The 25,605-nt window shown below is 39.5% G+C and overlaps 1 protein-coding gene across 1 annotated transcript; it reads left to right on the top strand.

Moving 5' to 3' along the window:
- Positions 1–551: 551 nt before the first annotated feature.
- On the top strand, positions 552–23,469 carry LOC113194473 (toll-like receptor 13). The gene is made up of 2 exons (XM_077793645.1): positions 552–645; positions 20,519–23,469. The coding sequence occupies exons 1-2, from the start codon at positions 552–554 to the stop codon at positions 23,467–23,469; spliced, it is 3,045 nt and encodes a 1,014-aa protein (XP_077649771.1).
- The last annotated feature ends 2,136 nt before the right edge of the window (positions 23,470–25,605 follow it).

Raw genomic sequence — 25,605 nt, forward strand, 5'->3', positions numbered from 1 at the left:
GGGGACCCTTCTAGCTGAGTCGGGCCACCGGGAGCCGCCTGAAGAGCGGGGCAGCTGTGTCTGCATGGCTAAGATCCGGGCGGGTGGTTTGGCTGTTCGCAGAGCGAGAGCAGGGCCTCCCGGGAGAGCCGGGATGGCCGGGGCGTCTGCCGGTTTGGGCTGCCACTCCACTCCAGGCCGCCGCCGCTTTCAGAAGCTGCTGGTGGCTGCGGGATTGGACCTCTGCGCCCGCCGGGGGGGCCACCTGTAGATCCGGGTAGCTGCAGCCGTGTGGTTAGGAACCGGGCAGGTGAGGCGGCTGCTTCCAGAGCGAGAGCTAGGCCTCCCAGGGGAGCCCGGATGGCGGAGGCCGACTGCCGGTTCGGGTGGGGCGGGCCAAGCTGCTCCGGGTGTCGGCCGCTTGTAAAAGCGGCTGCTGGCTGCAGGACTTGATTTCTGCACCCGCCGCGGGGCCACCTGTAGAGCCGGGTAGCTTCGGCTGCGTGGTTAGGAGCTGGGCAGGTGAGGCGGCTGCTCCCAGAGCGAGAGCTAGGCCTCCCAGGGGAGCCCGGATGGCGGAGGCTGACTGCCGGTTCGGTGTCAGCCACTTGCAAAAGCAGCTGCTGGCTGCAGGACTTGACTTCTGCACCTGCCGCGGGGGCACCTGTAGAGCCAGGTAGCTGCGGCCGCGTGGTTAGGAACCGGGCAGGTGAGGCGGCTGCTCCCAGAGTGAGAGCTAGGCCTCCCAGGGGAGCCCAGATGGCGGAGGCCGACTGCTGGTTTGGGTGGGGCGGGCCAAGCCGCTCTGGGTGTCAGCCGCTTGCAAAAGCGGCTGCTGGCTGCAGGACTTGACTTCTGCACCCGCCGAGGGGGCACCTGTAGAGCCGGGTAGCTGTGGCCGCGTGGTTAGGAACTGGGCAGGTGAGGCGGCTGCTCGCAGAGCGAGAGCTAGGCCTCCCGGGGGAGCCGCTTGCCGGAGCGGCTGATGGCTGCGGGATTAGACCTCTGTGCCCTCGAGGCCGTCCAAGATCCACTTCTCTGGGACAAACTGTCACTTCCAATAAACCTACCAGTTCACGGCAGCTCTCCTCTTAAGGGAATTATGCTAGAAGTTCCTCCATAGGTAGGCTGCAGCTGTTCCGATGGGTCTTTCTTATCCCGTTAAAGTGGAGACGTTGGAATCGCTGCTTCCTCACCGGCCGCCATGTTAGTTTGTGCTGCATTACAATTCCTATTACACATATAAAGCACAATTTTCATATCTCTGGTTGTATATAAAGTATATTCGCATCAATTCATGTCTTCATACATGTACTTTGGATAATGATGTCCATCATATTCCACTGCCCTTGATAATCCTTTGCCCCCTCCATTTTCCTCCTACCCCTCTTCCTTATCTAGAATTCATCTAATCCTCCCTTGCTCCCCCTCTGTACCCCACTATGTGTCAGCCTCCTTATGTCAGAGAAAACATTCAGCATTTGTTTTTTGAGGGGATTAGCTAACTTCACTTAGCATTATCTTCTCCAACGCCATCCATTTACCTGCAAATGCCATGATTTTATTCTCTTTTTTTGCTGAGTAATATTCCATTGTGTATATATGCCACATTTTTTATCCACTCATCTACTGAAGGGCATCTAGTTTGGTTCCACAGTTTAGCTATTGTGAATTGTGCTGCTATAAACATTGATGTGGCTGTGTCCCTGTAGTATGCTGTTTTTAAGTCTTTTGGGTATAGATGGAGGAGAGGAATAGCTGGGTCAAATGGTGGATCCATTCCCAGTTTTCCAAGAAATGTCCATACTGCTTTCCATATTGGCTGCACCAATTTGCAGTCCCACCAGCAGTGTATGAGTATGCCTTTTCCCCCACATTCTTGCCAACACTTATTGTTGTTTGTCTTCATAATAGCTGCCATTCTGACAGGAGTGAGATGAAATCTTAGAGTAGTTTTGATTTGCATTTCTCTAATTGCTAGAGATGATTAACATTTTTTCATATATTTGTTGATTGATTGTATATAATCCTCTGAGAAGTGTCTGTTCAGGTCCTTGGCCCATTTATTGATTGAGTTTTTTTGTGTGTGTGTGTTTAGCTTTTTGAGTTCTTTATATACCCTATAGATTAGTGCTCTATCTGATGTGTGAGGGGTAGATTTTCTCTCCTTCTGTAGGCTCTCTATTCACCTCACAGATTGTTTCTTTTGCTGAGAAGAAACTTTTTAGTTTGAAGCCATCCCATTTATTGATTCTTGATTTTAATTCTTGCACTACAAGAGTCTTATTAAGGAAGCTGGGGCCAAATTTGATATGATGAAGATCAGGGCCTACTTTTTCTTCTATTAGATGTGGGGTCTCTGGTTTAATTCCTAGGTCCTTGATCCACTTTGAGTTGAGTTTTGTGCTTGATGAGAGATAGGGGTTTAATTTCATTTTGTTGCATATGGATTTCCAATTTTCCCAGCACCATTTGTTAAAGAGGCTATCTTTTCTCCAATGCATGTTCTTGGCACCTTTGTCTAATATAAGATAATTGTAATTTTTAATATAAAATAATTGTAATTTTGTGAGTTAGTGTCTGTGTCCTCTATTCTGTACCATTGGTCTACCAGTCTGTTTTGGTGCCAATACCATGCTGTTTTTGTTACTATTGCTCTGTAGTATAGTTTAAGGTCTGGTATAGTGATGCCACCTGCTTCACTCTTCCTGCTAAGGATTGTGTTAAGTATCCTTGTTCTGTTATTTTTCCAGATGAATTTCATGATTACTTTTTCTATTTCTATGAGGAATGTCACTGGGATTTTGATCAGATTTGCATTAAATCTGTGTAGTGCTTTTGGTAGTATGGTCATTTTGATAATATTAATTCTGCCTATCCAAGAGCAAAGTAGATCTTTCCATCTTCTAAGGTCTTCTTTGATTTCTTTCTTTAGGGTTCTGTAGTTTTCATTGTAGAGGTCTTTCACATCTTTTGTTGATTCCCAAGGTTTTTTTTTTTTTTTTGAGGCTATTGTAAATGGGGTAGTTTTCCTCATTTCTCTTTCAGAGGATTTGCCACTGATATACATAAATGCCTTGAGTTATGGGTGTTGATTTTATATTCTGCTCCTTTGTTGAATTCATTTACTAGTTCTAGAAGTTTTCTGGTGGAGTTTTTTGGGTCTTCTAGGTATAGAATCATATCATCAGCAAATAGTGCTAATTTGAGTTCTTCTTTCCTATGTGTATCCCTTTAATTTCTTTTATCTGTCCAATTGCTCTGGCCAGTGTTTCAAGAACTATGTTAAATAGAAGTGGGGAAAGAGGGCATCCCTGTCTTGTTCCAGTTCTTAGAGGGAATGCCTTCAACTTTTCTCTATTTAGAATGATATTGGCCTGTGGCTTAGCATAGATAGCCTTTATGTTGTTGAGATATGTTCCTGTTATCCCTAATTTTTCTAAGAACTGGTGGATTGTATCAGTACAGATTTTCTGCTTGTGATATTATATTACAGTTTTGTAATATGTCACCTTTGAGGGAAAACAGGCAAGGCATCAAGGCATCTGTGTAAGTCAGCAGTCCATTACTGTAACAAATACCTGAGATAATCAACTTATAAAGAGGAAAGGTTTATTTTGGCTCACAGTATTGGAGCTTTCAGTCCATGGTCAGTTGGTCCCATTGCTTTTGTGCGTGGTTAGGCAGCATATCATGGCACAGAAAGTATCATGGAACAAAGCTGCTCACCGTATGTCTAGGAGCAAAAATATAGAGGAAGGAGATGGGTTCCCATTATTTCCTTCAGGGGCACATCCCCAGTGGCTCAAAGACTTCAAACTAGGCTCCATCTCTTAAAGTTTGTACTGCCTCCCAGTAGCTCCAAGCTGGGAACTAAGCCTTTTTATTTTTAAATTGGGGATTGTATCCAGGTACACTTCACTAGTAAGCGACATCCCCAGTCCTTTTTATTTTTTATTTTGAGATAAAATCTTGCTAAGTTTCCAAGGCTGGCCTCAAACTTGTGACCTTCCTTTTTTAACCTCTCAAGTTACTGGTGTGTGCTACCATGGCCTGTGAGAGTAAGCCTTTAACACATGAGCCTTTGAGGGACATTTACGATGCAAATGTTTTTGAAAATCCTTTTTTTCCCAGTAAAGAATCTGCTATTCAGGCCATTCATGGTATATAATGCAGGGGAGAGTGTTAGAGATTGAAGCAATATAGACTGAATTTTCTTTTCTTTTTCTTTGTGGGGGGTGTACAAGGGATTGAACTCAGGAGAACTCAGCCACTGAGCACATCCCTAGCCCTATTTTGAATTTGATTTAGAGACAGGGTCTCACTGAGTTGCTTAGTGCCTTGCTGTTGCTGAGGCTGGTTTTGAACTCATGATCCTCCTGCCTCAGCCTCCCTAGCTGCTGGGATTATAGGCATGCATTTGGCCTGAATTTTATTTTCTTATAAAAAGTTTTTAAAAATTAAGGATTACATTTTAAACTGAAAGTCTGATGCCAGCATTTTAATTAAAATATCCACAAATATCACATTTAATCACATATTAAATGCCATGCTTTTAGACTAAATTTTATACATACTGTAAAAAGTACATCCTAAATATTTAAAGTTAGTTCCATTTAAAAATATTTTAACCCTATGTAAGACCAATATGTACTAGGGTGTCTTGATTTTTCCCTCAGAAAATATGGTCACTGTAAGCAAATTTTCTCTGAAAGGCATATAAATTAAGTAGGTAGACCAAAACAGTTAACAGTATAAAAATGTATCCAGAAGAATACAGGCTCCAACTCTGCTTTAGAAAGTTCTTATTTATTCACAATCCTTGCTTTATTTTTAACACCATAACAGGAAGGAGTTGGCTTTCTGCCCTGTCCTGGTCCTTTCAAAGATTCCTTGCATCAAGCAACTGTGACGAGTCTTTAAAATTAAGCTGCAAAACCCACAGATTGCTCCCTGTTTACTCTTGACTGTTCTCTGATCTCATCCCCTTAGCATGTTGAAGCCAGTTTGACATCTGATTTTAGAATCCCTTCATTTTGGCTACCTTTAAGAAGTCTCCTTCTCTGGCTTGCAAATTTCAGCTTCCTGCTCCAATGTTGGTTCTGATGTTGCTCCTTTGACTACAGTATCACCAGCAGCTTCAGGTAACAGAAACCTCCTCCACCAGCCCTGCCACTGTAGAAACATTACTAACAAGTCTTGCCCCTTTCTGGCCTTTGTTGGGGTAGGACATTTGGATGTATAGATGACTTTGGATGTACACACTTAGGACAACTTGATGATTATTGTTTTATTTGAAATTTCCCATTGGAAACAGGCATATATTTTAGGGCTCATATTCTTTGTCTTCTTCCATCTTTGACAACAGAGAGTACACTAATTTGGCTATGTCATCTTGTTCCACCCAGTTTTCTCCAGCCACCCCACACTTATGCAAGACATATTTATTTCTACTACTACCTCTTTCGCTCCTCCTCCTCTCCTTTTTCCTTTTTTTCTCTCTCTCTTTTTGGTATTCACTTGTGTAATAGCTCTCTTCTCCTTTTTTCCACTTACTTCTCCTTGCCTTTTTGACCTCATAGGTCAAAATGCCTAAAAGCATTGCATACCTAGCACTGAATCAATGTATTCATCTCAGTCATATTACCAGTGGGCTGCCTTGAAATTGAAATTGAAACTATCATTAGAGCATTGCTTTTTAATTTAATGTGTTATAGATGTGAGTATAAAGTGTGGCTATAACCTTAAGACACCACATTTCCTGAAATACTCAAGAATTTATAAAATGAAATGAACATTCTTCAGAGCAATAATTGAGATAGAGTACATCATACTATACTTATTTTGGTGTCTCCTCAAAGAGCATGTGATTCTCAAATGATGTAAACCTTTCCTTGGGTCACTTATCTGCCACATATTAGCATTGCAAGCCCTGTCCTCAGAGTTTCTAGTTCTTCATATGTAAAGTGGGGTTAAGTCTATTTCCCTTGCAGAGTTTTGCAATGAATTAATAAATTAATTTTCATGAATGTGCATATTACTTTTTAATTGATTTTATTTTTAAATACACAACAGTGGAATGCATTACAATTCTTATTACACATATAGAGCACAATTTTTCATATCTTTCTATATAAAGTATGTTCACGCCAATTCATGTCTTTATACATGAACTTTTTTTTTGCATTACAATTCTTATTACACATACATATCAAAATTTTTCATATTGGTTGACACCCAATTCATGTCTTTGAATGTGCATATTAAGTGCTTGATATTGTTATAGTTCTTTCCATACTTATAGCCAGTCTATCATTTGTGCAAAATTTAATCTCTGAAGTTTATTGCCTCTATACACACTCTCTTGGTTGATGGTTCTATTTCCATGCCTTTATTTTTGTTCTAGCAAAAGTTAACTACATTCTTCCCTTAAAAATTAGGAGTAAGGTCAGGTGTGGTGGTGCATGCTTAGAATCCCATTGTTTTGGGTGGCTGAGGCAGCAGGATCTCAAGTTCAGCAATTTGTCAAGATCCTATCTATCTCAAAATAAAAATAAAAAGGATTGGGGATGCAACTCCATGGTAAAATCCCTGGGTTCAACACCCAGAACCCCCTCCCCCCAAAAAAGTAAGAGTGGGAAGTAATTTTCCTAACTTGACATATATCAAAATCTATATCCAACAGCAACTAATGTAAAACCTATAGATGTCATCTCATTAACAGAAAGATATCCTCTATCACCACCATGATTTAAGATAGTGTTTTAGTCAACTTTTTTTGCTGCTGTGATTAAAAGGATCTCATGAGCACAATTATAGAGGAGGAAAAGTTTATTTGAGGGCTCACAGTTTCAGAGGTCTCAATCCACAGACGGCAGTCTCCATTCCTTGAGCTCAAAGTAAGGCAGAACATCATGGCAGAGGGAATTGGTGGAGGAAAGCAGCTCATGTCATGATCACAAAGCAGAAAGAGAGTTTCTACTTTCATGATACAAATTATATACTCTGAAGCTATGTCCTAAAGTCCCACCTCTTCCAGCCAACACCCTACCACTTCAATTACCACTCAATTAATCTCTATCAGGGGATTAATTTATTGATTGGGTTAAGACTCTTATAACCCAATCATTTCTTCTGTGGAGCTTTCAGGGGACACTTCGCATCCAAATCATAACTGATAGCATTAGAGGCTGTGGACAGTATTGTAAGACTATGTATTTATATTATATTGTAATATAAAAGAAACAAAAAGAAAATATAAGAATTTGAAAAATAACCACATATCTACAGATAATATAATTATTTTATCAGATAAAACCTAACAGGATCTTGTTATTTCGAGACAGGATCTCTAACTTGCTGAGACTGGCCTTGAACTCACAATCCTCCTGCTTTAGTCTCTTGAGTAGCTGGGATTACAAAAGTAATTACACCTGGTCTGCAAAATGTTTTAGATAGGAATTGAAAAGCAGAATAATCAAGACCAAAAAGACATGGCTTTGCCATATTATAATTAAAATGTTCTGGTTAATGAAGGGGTTGATAAACAATTTTAAGTGATAGGAGACAGAAGATATTTAAATCAGTAAAACCAATAAGATATTAATATCTAGAATATACAAGAATGCCCACAAGTCATCAGGAAAAGAAACTCAATAGAAAAATTGAGAATGGATATAAGTAAGCATGTTACTGAAAGAAAAATCCAAAAGGCCATCAAATAAATGGAAAGATTCTGAAAATCACAAATATTCAGATATCATATCACAGAACCTTACTGGGTAGACTGTCTTATCTCTAATTATATTATCTCCCTGTTTCCCCCTTTCCCTCTGCTCCCAATATTTCTTATATTTTCTCCTTTCTCTTCCTGTTTCCCCATTCCTTCGTTGGTTCAGCATAGGTAAAATGTTTACCTCTCCCTTGTCTTCATGGATCACCAGATCACAATCATGTTTCCTTCTCCTTTCTTTTTGTATTGTTATTTTATCCCCTTCCCCATTTTTTGAAATAAACATAGTCCATTTATTTATTTACTTTAATGTATTTTTCTAGTTGTAGATGGACACAATACCTTTATTGTTTATTTATTTACATGTAGTGCTGAGGGTGGAAACCAGTGCCTCACATGTGCTAGAGAAGCACTCTACCACTGAGCCACAGCCCCAGTCCCCCTTCCCCATTTTATTTTCTCTCAAAGTTCAAAATAGTGCTTAGTTCTTCAAGGAAAGAAAATGGAAAGGAAAGGAGGGGAAGGAAAGGCAGAAGAAAAACATCTGGAAAAAAGTTTGATAGACCAAATTTTGGAAAACTCATGTTTTCCAGTTACATTGTAGAAGAGAGAGGGAGAACTGAAAAGAAAAGGGAGAAGAAGAAGGGGGAAATGATATATTTAAGTAATATTAATAAAAGACAATGTTTGAGGGGCTGGAATTGTGGCTCAGCGGTAGAGCGCTCACCTAGCATGGGCGGGATCCGGGTTTGATTCTCAGCACCACATAAAAATAAAGGCATTGTGTTGTATCCATCTACAAAAAAAGGTTCATTCTCTCTCTCTCTCTCTCTCTCTCTCTCTCTCTCTCTCAAAAGAAAGACAATGTTCAATTCATTCTACTATCATTCTTACCCCCATACCCCTTTTCTCCCTTTACTCCCCTCTGCCTAGTCCAAAGTATCTCTATTCTTCCCTAGCCCCTCCTTCTTATTGGGAATTAGCATCCACACATCAGAGAAAACATTTGGCCTTTGGTTTTGGGGGATTGGCTTATTTCACTTAGCATGATATTCTCTAGCTCCATCCATTTACTGGCAAAAGGCATAATTTCATTCTTCTTTAAGGCTGAGTAATATTCCATTGTGTATATATACTACATTTTCTTTATCTGTTCATCTGTGGAAGGGTATCTAGGTTGGTTTCATAGTTTGGCTATTGTGAATTGAGCTGCTATAAACATTGATGTGGCTGAGTCACTGTAGTATGCTGATTTTAAGTCCTTTGAGTATTAACCAAGGAGTGGGATAGCTGGGTCAAATTGAGATTCCGTTTTAAGTTTTCTGAGGAATCTCCATACTGCCTTCCATAGTGGTTGCACCAATTTGCAGTCCCACCATCAATGTATTAGTGTACCTTTTTTCCCAACATCCTTGCCAACATTTATTGTTACTACTATTTCCATTCTAACTAGAGTGAGATGAAATCAGAGTAGTTTGGCTGCTATCAAAAGGGCTAATGTAATAAGCACTGACAAAGATGCAGCTATTCTGGAAAACAATATGGAAGTTCCTAAAATTAAAAATTAAAAATTGAAGGCTGGGATTGTGGTTCAGTGGTAGACCGCTTGTCTAGCATGTGCAAGGCCCTGGGTTTGATCTCAGCACCATATAAATTAATAAATTAATAAATGAAGGTACTGTGTCCAACCACAACTTAAAATATAAAATATTAAAAAAATGAACTACCACTGTTCTGGATCCAGCATTTCCACTACTGTGAATATATCCAAAGGAAAGGAAACCAGTATGTCAATAAAATCTCTGTAGCCCTATGCTCACTGCAATATTATTCACAATGCCAAGAAAAGGAAACCAGCTAACAGTCCATCAGCCAGCAAATGGATAAAGAAAATGTGGTGCATATATACAATGGAATAATATTTAATCATAAAAAGAATGAAATCCTGTTATTAACAGCAACATGGATAGAAACAGTTATCACTGTTAAGTGAAATAAGTCAAGCACAGGTATATAAGTACTGCATGATCTCACTCACATGAGGAATGGAAAAAAGTTGATCTCATAGAAGTTGAAAGTAGAACGGTGGTTACTGGAAGCTGAGGAGAGCAGGAGAAGGGAGGGATGGGGAAGGTTCATTAATGGGTACTTAGTTACGGTCAGGAGTAAAGTGTTGAGGTATGCCATTGCATAGTAGGAAACCATAGATAATATTAATGTACCATACATTTTAAAAGGCTAGAAAAAAAGGAGCTTGAAAGCTTTTACCATAGGAACTGATAAAAATTTGGGGGGAGGGCTGTGGTTGTGGCTCAGCAGTAGAGCGCTCACTTAGCACATGCGAGGCCCTGGGTTTGATCCTCAGCACCACATAAAAATACATAAATAAACATATTGTGTCCAATACAACTAAATATTACACAATATGCATTCGTTAAATCCTCATGGCACTGTAATGTTTATTTCCAGGAATCTGAGTGCCTATAACATGATACTACAATGTTTAGTAGATGTATACATGGATGTGTATACTTTTATGTTTTATATGTTGGCTAAAAAATGAATTAAAAAAGACAAAAAAGACAATTTTATCATTTTAATACTATTAGAATTGCCAATATTATAAAAGTGTATAATACCAAGTTATTGATGTTGCTTCTCTCGTGGACTACTCTTGTGAGTTTTAATATTACAGACTTCAGGAAGTAGTTTACTTATAAAAATTTTTAAAAGTCACATTTTGTCTTTCCATTCAAAGAAACACTGCTGTGATCATAAATGAACCAATCCAAGAAATTCACATTTTTTTTTTGTGGGGACACCAGATTACAACTCTCTCTCTCTCTTTATAACTCTATTATACACACAGTTGTCTGTCTCTCTATTAGACTCTCTCTCTCTCTCTCTCTCTCTATATATATATATATATATGCATATATATATGTGTGTGTAAATGTACATATATATATATATACACACATATGTATATACTATTCTATATATGGTCAACAAAGGGGTTCATAAATGATTATATATATATATATATATATATATATATATGTGTGTAATGGATTTTTTTTGTGATTCCTAGAATTACAATCAATGTTAGAAAATATATTACAATAGAGTGCCAGGGATCCCAACAGCCTGCAGCAGGACCAGGGAGATCCAGGCCAACTGATTCGCGTGGCCTGCCCTGCGGCTACAGAAGGCTTGGCGCCTCAGTGAAGCCATTAATTAGCAAGTAGGGAGGTTAGGGACTGCCATTAGGTGGAATCCCGCCAGCCAAGCCCACACGGACCCTTGGGCCGAGCACGGGATCTCAGAAGGGGAAGGAAGCGGTACAGTCCCATCCCATCCCCCACAGCGGACACTCCATCCAGGCAGTCAGCGGCCACCATCCGGGAAAGCTGAAGGATACACCACCACTCTCCAACAGCTTGCAACATCAAAACCGCCAGCAGCAGGACCCAGGAGATCCAGGCAAACTGACTCGCGCGGCCTGCCCCGCAGCTACAGAAGGCGTGGCGCCTCAGAGAAGCCATTAATTAGCAAGCAGGGAGGTTAGGGACTGCCATTAGGTGGAATCCCGCCAGCCAAGCCCACCGCCCACGCCCGGAACAGGCCCAGCGACCTGCCAGCATGGTAGTCACGACACCCCAATTGGAATAGGGACAGAGCAGAGCCGCCTTCCACTCCCGGAACAGGCCCAGAGAGACGCCAGCGTGGTAGACACGTCACCCCAATTGGAGTAGGGGCACAGCCGCTGCCCGCACCTGCAAGGGAGACTTTTCAACTATACAAGAGCAACATAAATAAATAGGGGGTAAATTTCAAAAACACAACAGTTGCACCAAGCAGAAAGAAACGCGAGCAGTATGAAAAGACAAGGAAAGAAAGGACCACAAGCAATGCAGGTCAACTCAAATTTAGAAGAGGTAATAGCTGCAACAGATGGAATATCAGATAAAGAGTTCAGGATATATATGCTTCAGATGATCTGGAGTCTCAAGGAAGACATGAGACAGCAAAATCAGACAATGAAAGATCACATTGACAAACAAATCCAGGAAGTAAAAGATCAATTTCACAGGGAGATAGAGGTAATAAAAACCAAACAAATAGAAATTCTAGAAATGCAGGAAACAATAAACCAACTTAAAAACTCAATTGAGAATACTACCAGCAGAGTAGATCACTTAGAAGAGAGAACATCAGACAATGAAGACAAAGTATTTCAACTGGAAAAGAACATAGACAGCTCAGCAAGTCTGCTAAGAAACCATGAGCAGAACATCCAAGAATTATGGGACAATATCAAAAGACCAAATTTAAGAGTCATTGGGATACAGGAAGGCACAGAGCTCCATTCCAAAGGAATAAACAGTCTATTCAGTGAAATAATACGAGAAAACTTCCCAGAATTGAAGAATGAGACAGAATCCCAAATCCTAGAAGCCTACAGGACGCCGAATGTGCAAAATCATAAGAGATCCACACCTAGACACATTAAAATGAAGATGTCCAACATACAGAATAAGGAGAGAATTTTAAAAGCTGCAAGAGAAAGAAAGCAGATTACATTTAGGGGTAAACCAATCAGGATAACAGCTGATCTCTCAACACAGACTCTGAAAGCTAGAAGATCCTGGAATAACATATTTCAAACACTGAAAGACAATGGGCTCCAACCAAGAATCTTGTATCCGGCGAAATTAAGCTTCAGGTTAGAAGATGAAATTAAAACCTTCCACGATAAACAAAAGTTAAAAGAATTTGCAGCTAGAAAACCATCTCTTCAAAAAATCCTTGGCAAAATATTACAGGAAGAGGAAATGGAAAATTACATTGAAAACCAACAATGGGAGGTAGGACAGTAAAGGGGGGAAAGTAGTCAAAGAGGATAACAAATCACGTTTAGTAACATCAATAAACAAATATGGATAGAAGAACAAACCATATCTCAATAATAACCCTAAATGTTAATGGCTTAAACTCACCAATTAAGAGACACAGGCTAGTAGAATGGATCAAAAAACAAGACCCAACAATATGCTGTCTACAGGAGACGCATTTGATAGGAAAAGATATTCATAGAATGAAGGTGAAAGGTTGGGAAAAATCATATCACTCATATGGACTGCAGAAACAAGCAGGAGTGTCCATACTCATATCTAATAAAATAGATTTCAAGCCAAAGTTAATCAAAAGGGATATAGAAGGACACTTCATACTGCTCAAGGGAACCATACACCAACAAGACATAACAATCATAAATATATATGCCCCAAATAATGTTGCAGCTGTGTTCATCAAGCAAACTCTTCTCAAGTTCAAGAGTCTAATAGACCACCATACAATAATCATGGGAGACTTCAACACACCTCTCTCACCACTGGACAGATCTTCCAAACAAAAGTTAAATAAGGAAACTATAGAACTCAATAACACAATTAACAACCTAGACTTAATTGACATATATAGACTATACCACCCAACATCAAGTAGCTACACTTTTTTCTCAGCAGCACATGGAACCTTCTCAAAAATAGACCATATACTATGTCACAGGGCAACTCTTAGACAATACAAAGGGGTAGAGATAATACCATGCATCTTATCTGATCATAATGGAATGAAACTGAAAATCAATGATAAAAGAAGAAAGGAAAAATCAAGCATCACCTGGAGAATGAACAATAGGTTGCTGAGTGATCAATGGGTTTTAGAAGACATCAAGGAGGAAATTAAAAAATTCCTAGAGTTAAATGAAAACACAGACACAACATATCGGAATCTATGGGACACATTGAAAGCAGTTCTAAGAGGAAAATTCATTGCTTGGAGTTCATTCCTCAAAAAAAGAAAAAACCAACAAATAAATGATCTCATACTTCATCTCAAAATCCTAGAAAAAGAAGAGCAAAACAACAGCAAAAGAAGTAGAAGGCAAGAAATAATTAAAATCAGAGCTGAAATTAATGAAATTGAAACAAAAGAAACAATTGAAAAAATTGACAAAACTAAAAGCTGGTTCTTTGAAAAAATAAATAAAATTGACAGACCCTTAGCCATGCTAACGAAGAGAAGAAGAGAGAGAACCCAAATTACTAGCATACGGGATGAAAAAGGCAATATCACAACAGACACTTCAGAAATACAGAAGATAATCAGAAATTACTTTGAATCCTTATACTCCAATAAAATAGAAGATAGTGAAGGCATAGATAAATTCCTTGAGTCCTATGATCTGCCCAGATTGAGCCAGGAGGATATAGACAACCTAAACAGACCAATAACAATAGAGGAAATAGAAGAAACCATCAAAAGACTACCAACTAAGAAAAGCCCAGGACCGGATGGGTATACAGCAGAGTTTTACAAAACCTTTAAAGAGGAACTAACACCAATACTTTTCAAGCTATTTCAGGAAATAGAAAAAGAGGGAGAACTTCCAAATTCATTCTACGAGGCCAACATCACCCTGATTCCGAAACCAGACAAAGACACTTCAAAGAAGGAAAACTACAGACCAATATCTCTAATGAACCTTGACGCAAAAATCCTCAATAAAATTCTGGCGAATCGGATTCAAATACATATCAAAAAAATTATACATCATGATCAAGTAGGATTCATCCCTGGGATGCAAGGCTGGTTTAATATACGGAAATCAATAAATGTTATTCACCACATCAATAGACTTAAAAATAAGAACCATATGATCATCTCAATAGATGCAGAAAAAGCATTCGACAAAGTACAGCATCCCTTTATGTTCAAAACGCTAGAAAAATTAGGGATAACAGGATCATACCTCAACATGGTAAAAGCAATCTATGATAAGCCACAGGCCAGCATCATTCTGAATGGAGAAAAATTGAAGGCATTCCCTCTAAGATCTGGTACAAGACAGGGATGCCCTCTTTCACCACTTCTGTTCAACATAGTCCTCGAAACACTGGCCAGAGCAATTAGACAGACAAAAGAAATTAAAGGCATAAAAATAGGAAAAGAAGAACTTAAATTATCACTATTTGCAGATGATATGATTCTATACCTAGAAGACCCAAAAGGGTCTACAAAGAAGCTATTAGAACTAATAAATGAATTCAGCAAAGTGGCAGGATATAAGATCAACACGCATAAATCAAAGGCATTCCTGTATATCAGCGACAAATCCTCTGAAATGGAAATGAGGACAACTACTCCATTCACAATATCCCCCCCAAAAATAAAATACTTGGGAATCAACCTAACAAAAGAGGTGAAAGACTTATACAATGAAAATTACAGAACCCTAAAGAGAGATATAGAAGAAGACCTTAGAAGATGGAAAAATATACCCTGCTCATGGATAGGCAGAACCAACATCATCAAGATGGCGATATTACCAAAAGTTCTCTATAAGTTTAATGCAATGCCAATCAAAATCCCAGCAGCATTTCTTGTAGAAATAGATAAAAGAATCATGAAATTCATATGGAATAATAAAAGACCCAGAATAGCAAAAACAATGCTAAGCAGGAAGTGTGAATCAGGCGGTATAGCGATACCAGACTTCAAACTATACTACAGAGCAATAGTAACTAAAACAGCATGGTACTGGTACCAAAACAGGCGGGTGGACCAATGGTACAGAATAGAGGACACAGTAACCAACCCACAAAACTACAACTATCTTATATTTGATAAAGGGTCTAAAAGCATGCAATGGAGGAAGGATAGCATCTTCAACAAATGGTGCTGGGAAAACTGGAAATCCATTTGCATCAAAATGAAGCTGAATCCCTATCTCTCGCCATGCACAAAAGTTAACTCAAAATGGATCAAGGAGCTTGATATTAAACCAGAGACACGGCATCTGATAGAAGAAAAAGTTGGTTATGATCTACATACTGTGGGAGCAGGCTCCAAATTCCTCAATAGGACACCCATAGCGCAAGAGTTAACAACTAGAATCAACAAATGGGACTTACTCAAACTAAAAAGTTTTTTCTCAGCAAAAGAAACAATAATAGAGATAAACAGGGAGCCTACATCCTGGGAACAAATCTTTACTCCACATACTTCAGATAGAGCCCTAATAACCAGAATATATAAAGAACTCAAAAAATTAGACAATAAGACAACAAATAACCCAATCAATAAATGGGCAAAGGACCTGAACAGACACTTCTCAGAAGAGGACATACAATCAATCAATAAGTACATGAAAAAATGCTCACCATCGCTAGCAGTCAGAGAAATGCAAATCAAAACTACCCTAAGATACCATCTCACTCCAGTAAGATTGGCAGCCATTAGGAAGTTAAACAACAATAAGTGCTGGAGAGGATGTGGGGAAAAGGGCACTCTTGTTCATTGCTGGTGGGACTGCAAATTGGTGCAGCCAATTTGGAAAGCAGTATGGAGATTTCTTGGAAAGCTGGGAATGGAACCACCATTTGACCCAGCTATTCCCCTTCTCGGTCTATTCCCTAAAGACCTAATAAGAGCATGCTACAGGGACACTGCTACATCGATGTTCATAGCAGCGCAATTCACGATAGCAAGATTGTGGAATCAGCCTAGATGCCCTTCAATAGATGAATGGATTAAAAAAAATGTGGCATTTATACACAATGGAGTATTACTCTGCATTTAAAAATGACAAAATCATAGAATTTGGAGGGAAATGGATGGCATTAGAGCAGATTATGCTAAGTGAAGCTAGTCAATCTTTAAAAAACGAATACCAAATGACTCCTCTGATATAAGGGGAGGAAACAAGGACAGGGTAGGGACGAAGATCTTGAGACGAAGATTTTCATTAACAGGGTTGAGAGGTGGGAGGGAAAGGAAACGAGAAGGGGAATGGCATGGAAATGGAAGGCGATCCTCAGGGTTATACAAAATGACATATAAGAGGAAAGGAGGGGTAAGACAAGATAATTCAAATGGAAGAAGTGATTTACAGTAGAAGGGGTAGAGAGAGAAAAGGGGAGGGGAGGGGAGGGGAGGGGGGATAGTAGAGAATAATATAGACAGCAGAATACATCAGACACTAGAAAGGCAATATGTCAATCAATGGAAGGGTAACTGATGTGATGCAGCAATCTGTATACGGGATAAAATTGGGAGTTCATAACTCATTTGAATCAAACTGTGAAATATGATGTATGAGGAACTATGTAATGTTTTGAACGACCAACAATAAAAAAAAAAAGAAATTAAAGGCATAAAAATAGGAAAAGAAGAACTTAAATTATCACTATTTGCAGATGATATGATTCTATACCTAGAAGACCCAAAAGGGTCTACAAAGAAGCTATTAGAACTAATAAATGAATTCAGCAAAGTGGCAGGATATAAGATCAACACGCATAAATCAAAGGCATTCCTGTATATCAGTGACAAATCCTCTGAAATGGAAATGAGGACAACTACTCCATTCACAATATCCCCCCCAAAAATAAAATACTTGGGAATCAACCTAACAAAAGAGGTGAAAGACTTATACAATGAAAATTACAGAACCCTAAAGAGAGATATAGAAGAAGACCTTAGAAGATGGAAAAATATACCCTGCTCATGGATAGGCAGAACCAACATCATCAAGATGGCGATATTACCAAAAGTTCTCTATAAGTTTAATGCAATGCCAATCAAAATCCCAGCAGCATTTCTTGTAGAAATAGATAAAAGAATCATGAAATTCATATGGAATAATAAAAGACCCAGAATAGCAAAAACAATGCTAAGCAGGAAGTGTGAATCAGGCGGTATAGCGATACCAGACTTCAAACTATACTACAGAGCAATAGTAACTAAAACAGCATGGTACTGGTACCAAAACAGGCGGGTGGACCAATGGTACAGAATAGAGGACACAGTAACCAACCCACAAAACTACAACTATCTTATATTTGATAAAGGGTCTAAAAGCATGCAATGGAGGAAGGATAGCATCTTCAACAAATGGTGCTGGGAAAACTGGAAATCCATTTGCATCAAAATGAAGCTGAATCCCTATCTCTAGCCATGCACAAAAGTTAACTCAAAATGGATCAAGGAGCTCGATATTAAATCAGAGACACGGCATCTGATAGAAGAAAAAGTAGGGTATGATCTACATACTGTGGGATCGGGCTCCAAATTCCTCAATAGGACACCCATAGCGCAAAAGTTAACAACTAGAATCAACAAATGGGACTTACTCAAACTGAAAAGTTTTTTCTCAGCAAAAGAAACAATAAGAGAGATAAACAGGGAGCCTACATCCTGGGAACAAATCTTTACTCCACACACTTCAGATAGAGCCCTAATAACCAGAATATACAAAGAACTCAAAAAATTAGACAATAAGATAACAAATAACCCAATCAATAAATGGGCCAAGGACCTGAACAGACACTTCTCAGAGGAGGACATACAATCAATCAATAAGTACATGAAAAAATGCTCACCATCGCTAGCAGTCAGAGAAATGCAAATCAAAACTACCCTAAGATACCATCTCACCCCAGTAAGATTGGCAGCCATTAGAAAGTCAAACAACAATAAGTGCTGGAGAGGATGCGGGGAAAAGGGCACTCTTGTTCATTGCTGGTGGGACTGCAAATTGGTGCAGCCAATTTGGAAAGCAGTATGGAGATTTCTTGGAAAGCTGGGAATGGAACCACCATTTGACCCAGCTATTCCCCTTCTCGGTCTATTCCCCAAAGACCTAATAAGAGCATGCTACAGGGACACTGCTACATAGATGTTCATAGCAGCACAATTCACGATAGCAAGATTGTGGAATCAGCCTAGATACCCTTCAATAGATGAATGGATAAAAAAATGTGGCATTTATACACAATGGAGTATTACTCTGCATTAAGAAATGACAAAATCATAGAATTTGGAGTGAAATGGATGGCATTAGAGCAGATTATGCTAAGTGAAGCTAGTCAATCTTTAAAAAATAAATACCAAATGACCCCTTTGATATAAGGGGAGTAAACAAGGACAGGGTAGGGACGAAAGTTTGAGAAGAAGATTTACATTAAACAGGGATGAGAGGTGGGAGGGAAAGGGAGTGAGAAGGGAAACCGCATAGAAATGGAAGGCGATCCTCAGGGTTATACAAAATGACATATAAGAGGAAAGGAGGGGTAAGACAAGATAATACAAATCGAAGAAATGATTTACAGTAGAAGGGGTAGAGAGAGAAAAGGGGAGGGGAGGGGAGGGGAGGGGGGATAGTAGAGAATAGGACAGACAGCAGAATGCATCAGACACTAGAAAGGCAATTTGTCAATCAATGGAAGGGTAACTGATGTGATACAGCAATCTGTATACGGGGTAAAATTGGGAGTTCATAACCCACTTGAATCAAACTGTGAAATATGATGTATTAAGAACTATGTAATGTTTTGAACGACCAACAATAAAAAAAATGTAAAAAAAAAGAAAATATATTACATATTTTTGTGTGCATATAAAATTACATGTGAATGGAAAACAATTCCTCTCCTTTCTCTGGAGTTGCTGGTGCTCTTGAGGCAAGGGCTAGAATCCACAAAAGATGGTGTGCTGGTGTCTGTCTTGTGTTAATGAGAAAAGAATACCATTTTTGTGGGACTAAGGATTAAACCCAGAGGAGCTCTATCTTTGAGCTACATTCCCAGCCCTGTTTTTGTTTTATTTTGAGACAGGGCTTTGCTGAGTTGCTGAGGTTGGCTTTGAACTCGGAATCCTCCTGCTTCAGCCTCCTGAGTTGCTGGGATTAAGGTGTGAGCCATCATGACCAGCAAGAATAACTTTTTAGTGAGCTTTGGAGTGTACTAGACACAAACTACATATTTTGTCTTATTAAATCATCACAACATTATGAGGGAGTAGGTGTTATTATCTCATTGTATGGATAAGGAAACATGGGTGGAGAGGTTCAATAATTTGTGAAAGGACATAGGATTGGAGCCTAGGTCTGCATGAGCTGATGCTATTTTCACTACATCACAGGTGACTGGGAACAGGTTGAAATTGGAGGCAAGGCTGGAGAAACCTTGGGCATCACACATCAGAATGTAGAGTGACCAAACTAAGTATTGTAATATTTTTTTTGTTTACTATCAATGTCACATACTGTACCAATAGCAGGTATAATTGCCTGAGAACTGTAAATGCAAATTGTAATAAATCAGACCTTTAAATCAAGGACTCCTATATTTGTTCATGTTAAGGTAAGAAGTGACCTATACATCATTTTTTTTTTGTCCCTATCATGGATGTTTATTTTCTAACTTGACTGAGATCCACAGACTCCTCCATCTCCTCCAGAGATCCTCCATCTCCAATACATTTCCAGTGGTACAATTTCAGGTATCAACCCAAACAACAATAGAGATATTTTATTGTGCAGAGATGCAAGGAGGGTTCAGGAAATTCTTTTTTTAAAAAATGTTTTAGTTGTAGACAGATACAATACCTTTATTTTATTTATTTTTATTTTTATGTGGTGCTGGGGATCGAACCTAGTGCCTCGCGCATGCTAGGCAAGAATTCTACCACTGAGCCACAACCCTGGCCCCATGGAAATTCTTAAATTGCCTAAATTAAATTAAATATGCAATTGCTTCTTTGCCTCCATGTGCTGACAATTTTGACTGTAGGAGAACAGTAGTCTTTACTGATACACAAAGAATGCTTGGGAAATGGTTTTTGAAGTTCATTTTGGGACAGAGCTTTTTAGATTCCTTGAAGCAACTATGAAATATTTATTAGGAGATAGAAATTTAAACTAAAATATCTCTCTTTCCCCTTTTTACCCTTTTTTTGCAGCAAAGTCAAAATGGAAAGACCATTCCTTCAAAAACCAGCAGCACAAATGTGAAGGGATATTTTTTCCTATTGTAACTCTGAGGCCTGGGGCCAACAGAATGAGCTCAGAGAGCCTCCTCCCTTCTCAACAGCTTAGGCTCATTTTCATTGGGCTTTGTCTACTGTCTTTGGTAGAGTCATATGGGTTCCGCAAATGCACACAGTATGAATTAAACATTCGCCACGTGTTCTGCATTCGGAAGGAGATCACCAACTTGACAGATGCCATTGGTGACATCCCTAGATACACTACTCACCTCAATCTGACACAAAACCAAATTCAGGTCCTTCCTCCCCATAGCTTTGCTAATTTGTCTGCCCTGGTGGACTTGCGCCTGGAATGGAATTTAATTTGGAAGATTGATAAGGGTGCCTTTAAGGAACTTGGAAACCTGACCTTTCTGAATTTAGTAGAAAATAAGATTGAAAGTGTGAACAACTCCTTTGAGGGACTGTCCAACTTGGAGACTTTGCTCCTGAGCCATAATTTTATTACTTATATTCACAAAACTGCCTTTGTACCTCTTGTCAAATTGAAACATTTAAGCCTGTCTCGAAACCATATCACCAATTTTTCCAATATTCTTGAAGCAGTCCAGCATCTTCCATGCCTGGAATACCTTGACCTTACTAATAACAATATCATATCCTTGGACCATAACCCAAGGTCATTGGTCTCCCTGACCCATCTCAGCCTTCAGGGAAACAAACTAAAGGAATTAAATTTCTCTGCTTTGTCACTGCCTAATCTGACGACTCTGGATGTCTCTCAGAATAGACACCAAGTCATCCAGAATGTGGATCTGGAAACTCTACCCCAACTGAGGAGCTTGAATCTGAGTGGAACACTGGTGAAACTGGAGATGCTTCTAGCCAAGTACCTGCAGAATCTAAGAGAAATGGACCTCACTAAGCTGGACCTTAGAGGTGGTCACTTAAACTTGAATACAGTATGTTGCCTCCTGAAAAACTTACCCACACTAGAAGCATTAGTTTTTCAGAAAAATGCCATGGATGCAGGGGACATAAAGCATCTTGCCAATTGCACCAGGCTTTTGTCCCTTGACCTGAGCCAAAACAATGATCTGGTTCATCTCAATGACAATGAATTTGTTGCTATGCCCAGCCTCCAAAGTCTGCATCTAAACAAGTGCCAGCTTTCCTTCGTCAGCAACAAGACTTGGGGTTCCCTCCAGAACTTGACAGCCCTATACCTGAGCCATAACAAGTTTAAAAGCTTTCCGGATTTTGCATTTTCACCTCTGAAAGGCCTACAGTCTCTGTTTCTCTCTAAAAACCCCATCACAGAACTCAATCATATGGCCTTCCATGGGCTAGATTTGTTGAAGGAGCTCAACTTAGCTGAGTGCTGGATAGTAATGATTGACAGTTCATCCTTTGTTCACTTGACAAATTTAGAGAGCTTAGATCTTAGACTCAACAATATTCATACTCTGAAGCAGAGAACCTTTCAATTTCTGAAAAAGCTCAAAGTTCTGATTCTCTCCAGGAACCGCCTAGAAGTTATAGAGGAGAATGCATTTTTTGGTCTCACTCACCTATATTATCTTGATCTGGCATACAATAGCTTGTCAGGTTTTCATTTAAAACTTTTCTTGGGCCTTGAAAATTTAGAAGTGTTGAATCTCAGTTATAATAGGATTACATATGAAACCACTAGGACCTTGCAATTTCCTCCATTCAAGAACCTCAAGTCTTTGAAACAACTCAACCTTGAAGGACAAAATCATGGGATTCAGGTTGTTCCAACCAACTTCTTCCAAGGGCTGAATTGCTTGCAGGAACTATTCCTAGGAAAAAATTCCATGATATTCCTGGATCACCTCCAATTTGACCCCCTGGTTAATCTCACAAAATTGGATATCTCCGGAACAAAAGCTGGGGACCGAAGTCTCTATTTAAATACTTCCTTATTCCAAAAACTCAAAAGACTGAAGATGCTGCGCCTTGAAAACAACAACATGGAGTCACTGACTCCTGGCATGTTCTCTGGCTTAGAAAGCCTTCAGGTCTTCTCTTTAAGATTCAACAATCTGAAAGTCATTAATCAAAGTCATTTGGAGAATCTGAAGTCTTTGATGTACTTTGATCTCTATGGGAACAAACTTCAGTGCAACTGTGACAATATGTGGTTCAAAAACTGGTCAATAAACACAGCAGTTGTCCATATCCCCTATCTCGGGAGCTACCCCTGTCATCAGCCAGATACCCAGAGTTTGTTGATAGATTTTGATGATGCCATGTGTAATTTTGACCTTGGAAAGATCTACTTCTTCTCTTCCTTCAGCCTGGTCCTCACAACCATGGTCTTCTCTTGGTTCAGTGCCAAGATTATTTCATCTCTATGGTATGGGCTCTACATATTTCGAGCCTGGTACCTAGCTAAATGGCACAGGACAGAGAAGGAATTCATCTATGATGCCTTTGTCTCTTTCACTGCCACTGATGAGCAGTGGGTATATGAAGAGCTTGTTCCAGCCCTAGAAGATGGTGGCCAGCCCAAATTTAAGCTCTGTCTTCACCACCGGGACTTTGAACCAGGTATGGACATCTTTGAAAACATCCAGAATGCCATTGATACCAGCCGGAAGACTTTGTGTGTGGTCAGTAACCACTACCTCCACAGTGAATGGTGTCGGCTTGAAGTACAACTGGCCAGTATCAAGATGTTCTATGAGCATGAGGATGTTATTATCTTGATCTTCTTGGAAGAGATCCCAAACTATAAGTTATCCAGCTACCACCGACTCAGGAAACTTGTGAACAGACAGACGTTTATTACTTGGCCAGACAATGTTCATGAGAGGCCACTCTTCTGGGCTCGTATTAGAAATGCCTTGGGCAACAGAACTGTGGAGAAAGACAATGCACAGCTAATAGTGGCTGAGTGACTTAAAGTCTTATAACCTCAAATCCAACTGTATAATGTTGCCCAAGATATGTGTAGGATAAGAGTCTGACTATTCTCCAGGCATAAGAACATGCATGGATTGGTCATGACCATAAGACCAGGACCATTTGAATAATGTTCTTCAGGCAACTGGAAGAGTGAAGGGGACTGCCTGAAGAAGCTTCAGGAACCAGGTCCCACCATTAGGGGATTAGATATCTGGAAGGAACACCTGTATTTTCAAGGGGAAGGCTTGAAACACCAGTCACTGAAATTCTGGGAACCAGGAAGGCTCTGATATATGCTTGATCATTGCTCAGTTAGTTTCTCCAAACCAGTTTCTGTTTAGATTGAATGGTACTCCTTTTAAGAACCTCTAACAACAGAAACACAATCAATAGGGTTTAGTAAAAGAAAAAAACTAATAAAACAAAAAGCAAAACAATAAAAACAACAAAAATGTAAAAATAACAACAGCAGGAAAGTTAAGTTTGTGTCATATTACCCTTTAGGGCATAAGACTCCAAATGCCAGCTTTTCCTCTAAGTCAGATTGTAAGAGCTAGGAGAATCCCAGTTTGGATCTGTGTATTTACTTAGTGGAAAGGAGGCTTGATGAGGTAGCAGAGCAATGATGCTTGTGGAAATTATTCCCCAGGTGGAGCAAAGCAGCTTCATAGAGCAGCTTTTGTCAGCCATCTTAAGACAGGTGTGTAGATTCCAATGGCTGTGTGTTTCAGGCAATGTCTATTGAAAACAACACTCAGCATAGGATGTCTCTGGAATTAGATAGTCTTGTAGACAGAAAATTTTTAACAGAAAAATGCTCCAAACGCCTACAACAAGAGAGACCATAGAAGAACAGTTTATAGTTTATAAATTATAGTTTATAGTCACATGCCCTTGAGGTTGCCTTTTTCTGATTTTTTTTTCCTCCAGGAAGGTTTTGTCTTCCTTCTCAAGTTTTCTCCTTATCCTTAAATTCCTGGGGCAGTGAGGGGGGGTTGCTGAGGAAAAGGTCTTAAAGGGCAGAATTTTTTTATTGACTGGGATAGCCAGATGTCTACCTCAATGGGTCCTCACCTGCCCTCTCAGTAACATAAATGACTCTTCGGTATAAAGAGAGGTGCGCATGTTTTGGATGGAACTTTTGTTAGTGACGAAATCCAAAAGCATTTGTTTTTGAAATTGTGTGCCATTAGCTGGGGGCTTTTGGGTTAAATTCTACATTGCAGCAGGAAAAAAAAATTTCCATGGGACATGTAAGAACTATCACATTTCTGAATTTTATTTAAATCCAATAGTCTGATTTTAAGTCCCTGTTTGGTTAGACTGGGGGAAATTTTTAATATCTATCATTATCAGTTTCTCTCCCCTTCCCTACTAGCCTCTAATATTCTTACATAAAGAAAAAAATTTCCCCAATCTTTGTTCCAAATGATTGCCACTTGTGTGCCCAAACTGAATCCCTGACGTCTAAGGGCCTTCTTACTTCTGGGTAATGCTTGACACTGAAATTGCGCACAGTCTTTTTTTTTTTTTTCCCTTAAGTCTGTCACGTTCCTGGGCATGGTGTGGGTCATGGGTGCCAACCACTAAAGGAAACTGCAGACTTCTATTTCTTTTCCTAGTCTTGGGTAATCTTCACTTCTCTGGTTGTTTCAGCCACCTCTCCACTTCCCTTTTAACCTCACAGTTGCCTTCTTCTCTCTCCACCCTGCACATCAGAGAGAAGAGAGGTTGTATTCAAATAATCTCAGCAGGCACAGGGACACATTCCCTTTGACTGGGTGGAAGTATAATTCACTTCCCATTATTACTGATTTTTCCATGGCAGGGAAAACAAATCATAAACTAATATTTAACATAGCACAACACAACATATATAATATAATTAGCATACAAAAACTAAGATCACTGGGCAGCATGCTGATTGATGGCAGTCTAGGATTCCTTGAAACTACAGAGTGTGACATGAGGGGCACAATGCCATGAATAGGGTGTCAGGAAAGATAAATAATTACTTGAACTGGTTTGTTTTTTGCAAGAATGAACAATCATGCTGGAATAGAGACTAAATTTTATATGCATGTTTTAGGAAACTAGATGAACTGGATCTTCTGTGCATTCAGGATAGG

This window comes from Urocitellus parryii, chromosome X, assembly GCF_045843805.1.
Source record: "Urocitellus parryii isolate mUroPar1 chromosome X, mUroPar1.hap1, whole genome shotgun sequence".
Taxonomy (NCBI): domain Eukaryota; kingdom Metazoa; phylum Chordata; class Mammalia; order Rodentia; family Sciuridae; genus Urocitellus; species Urocitellus parryii.

Coding starts and splice junctions, on each gene's coding strand:
- LOC113194473 (XM_077793645.1), top strand. CDS start 552: ATGGCGGAGGCTGACTGCCGGTTCGGTGTCAGCCACTTGCAAAAGCAG. Junction 646..20,518: donor CACCTGCCGCGGGGGCACCT/GTAGAGCCAGGT, acceptor CTTTTTTTGCAG/CAAAGTCAAAATGGAAAGAC.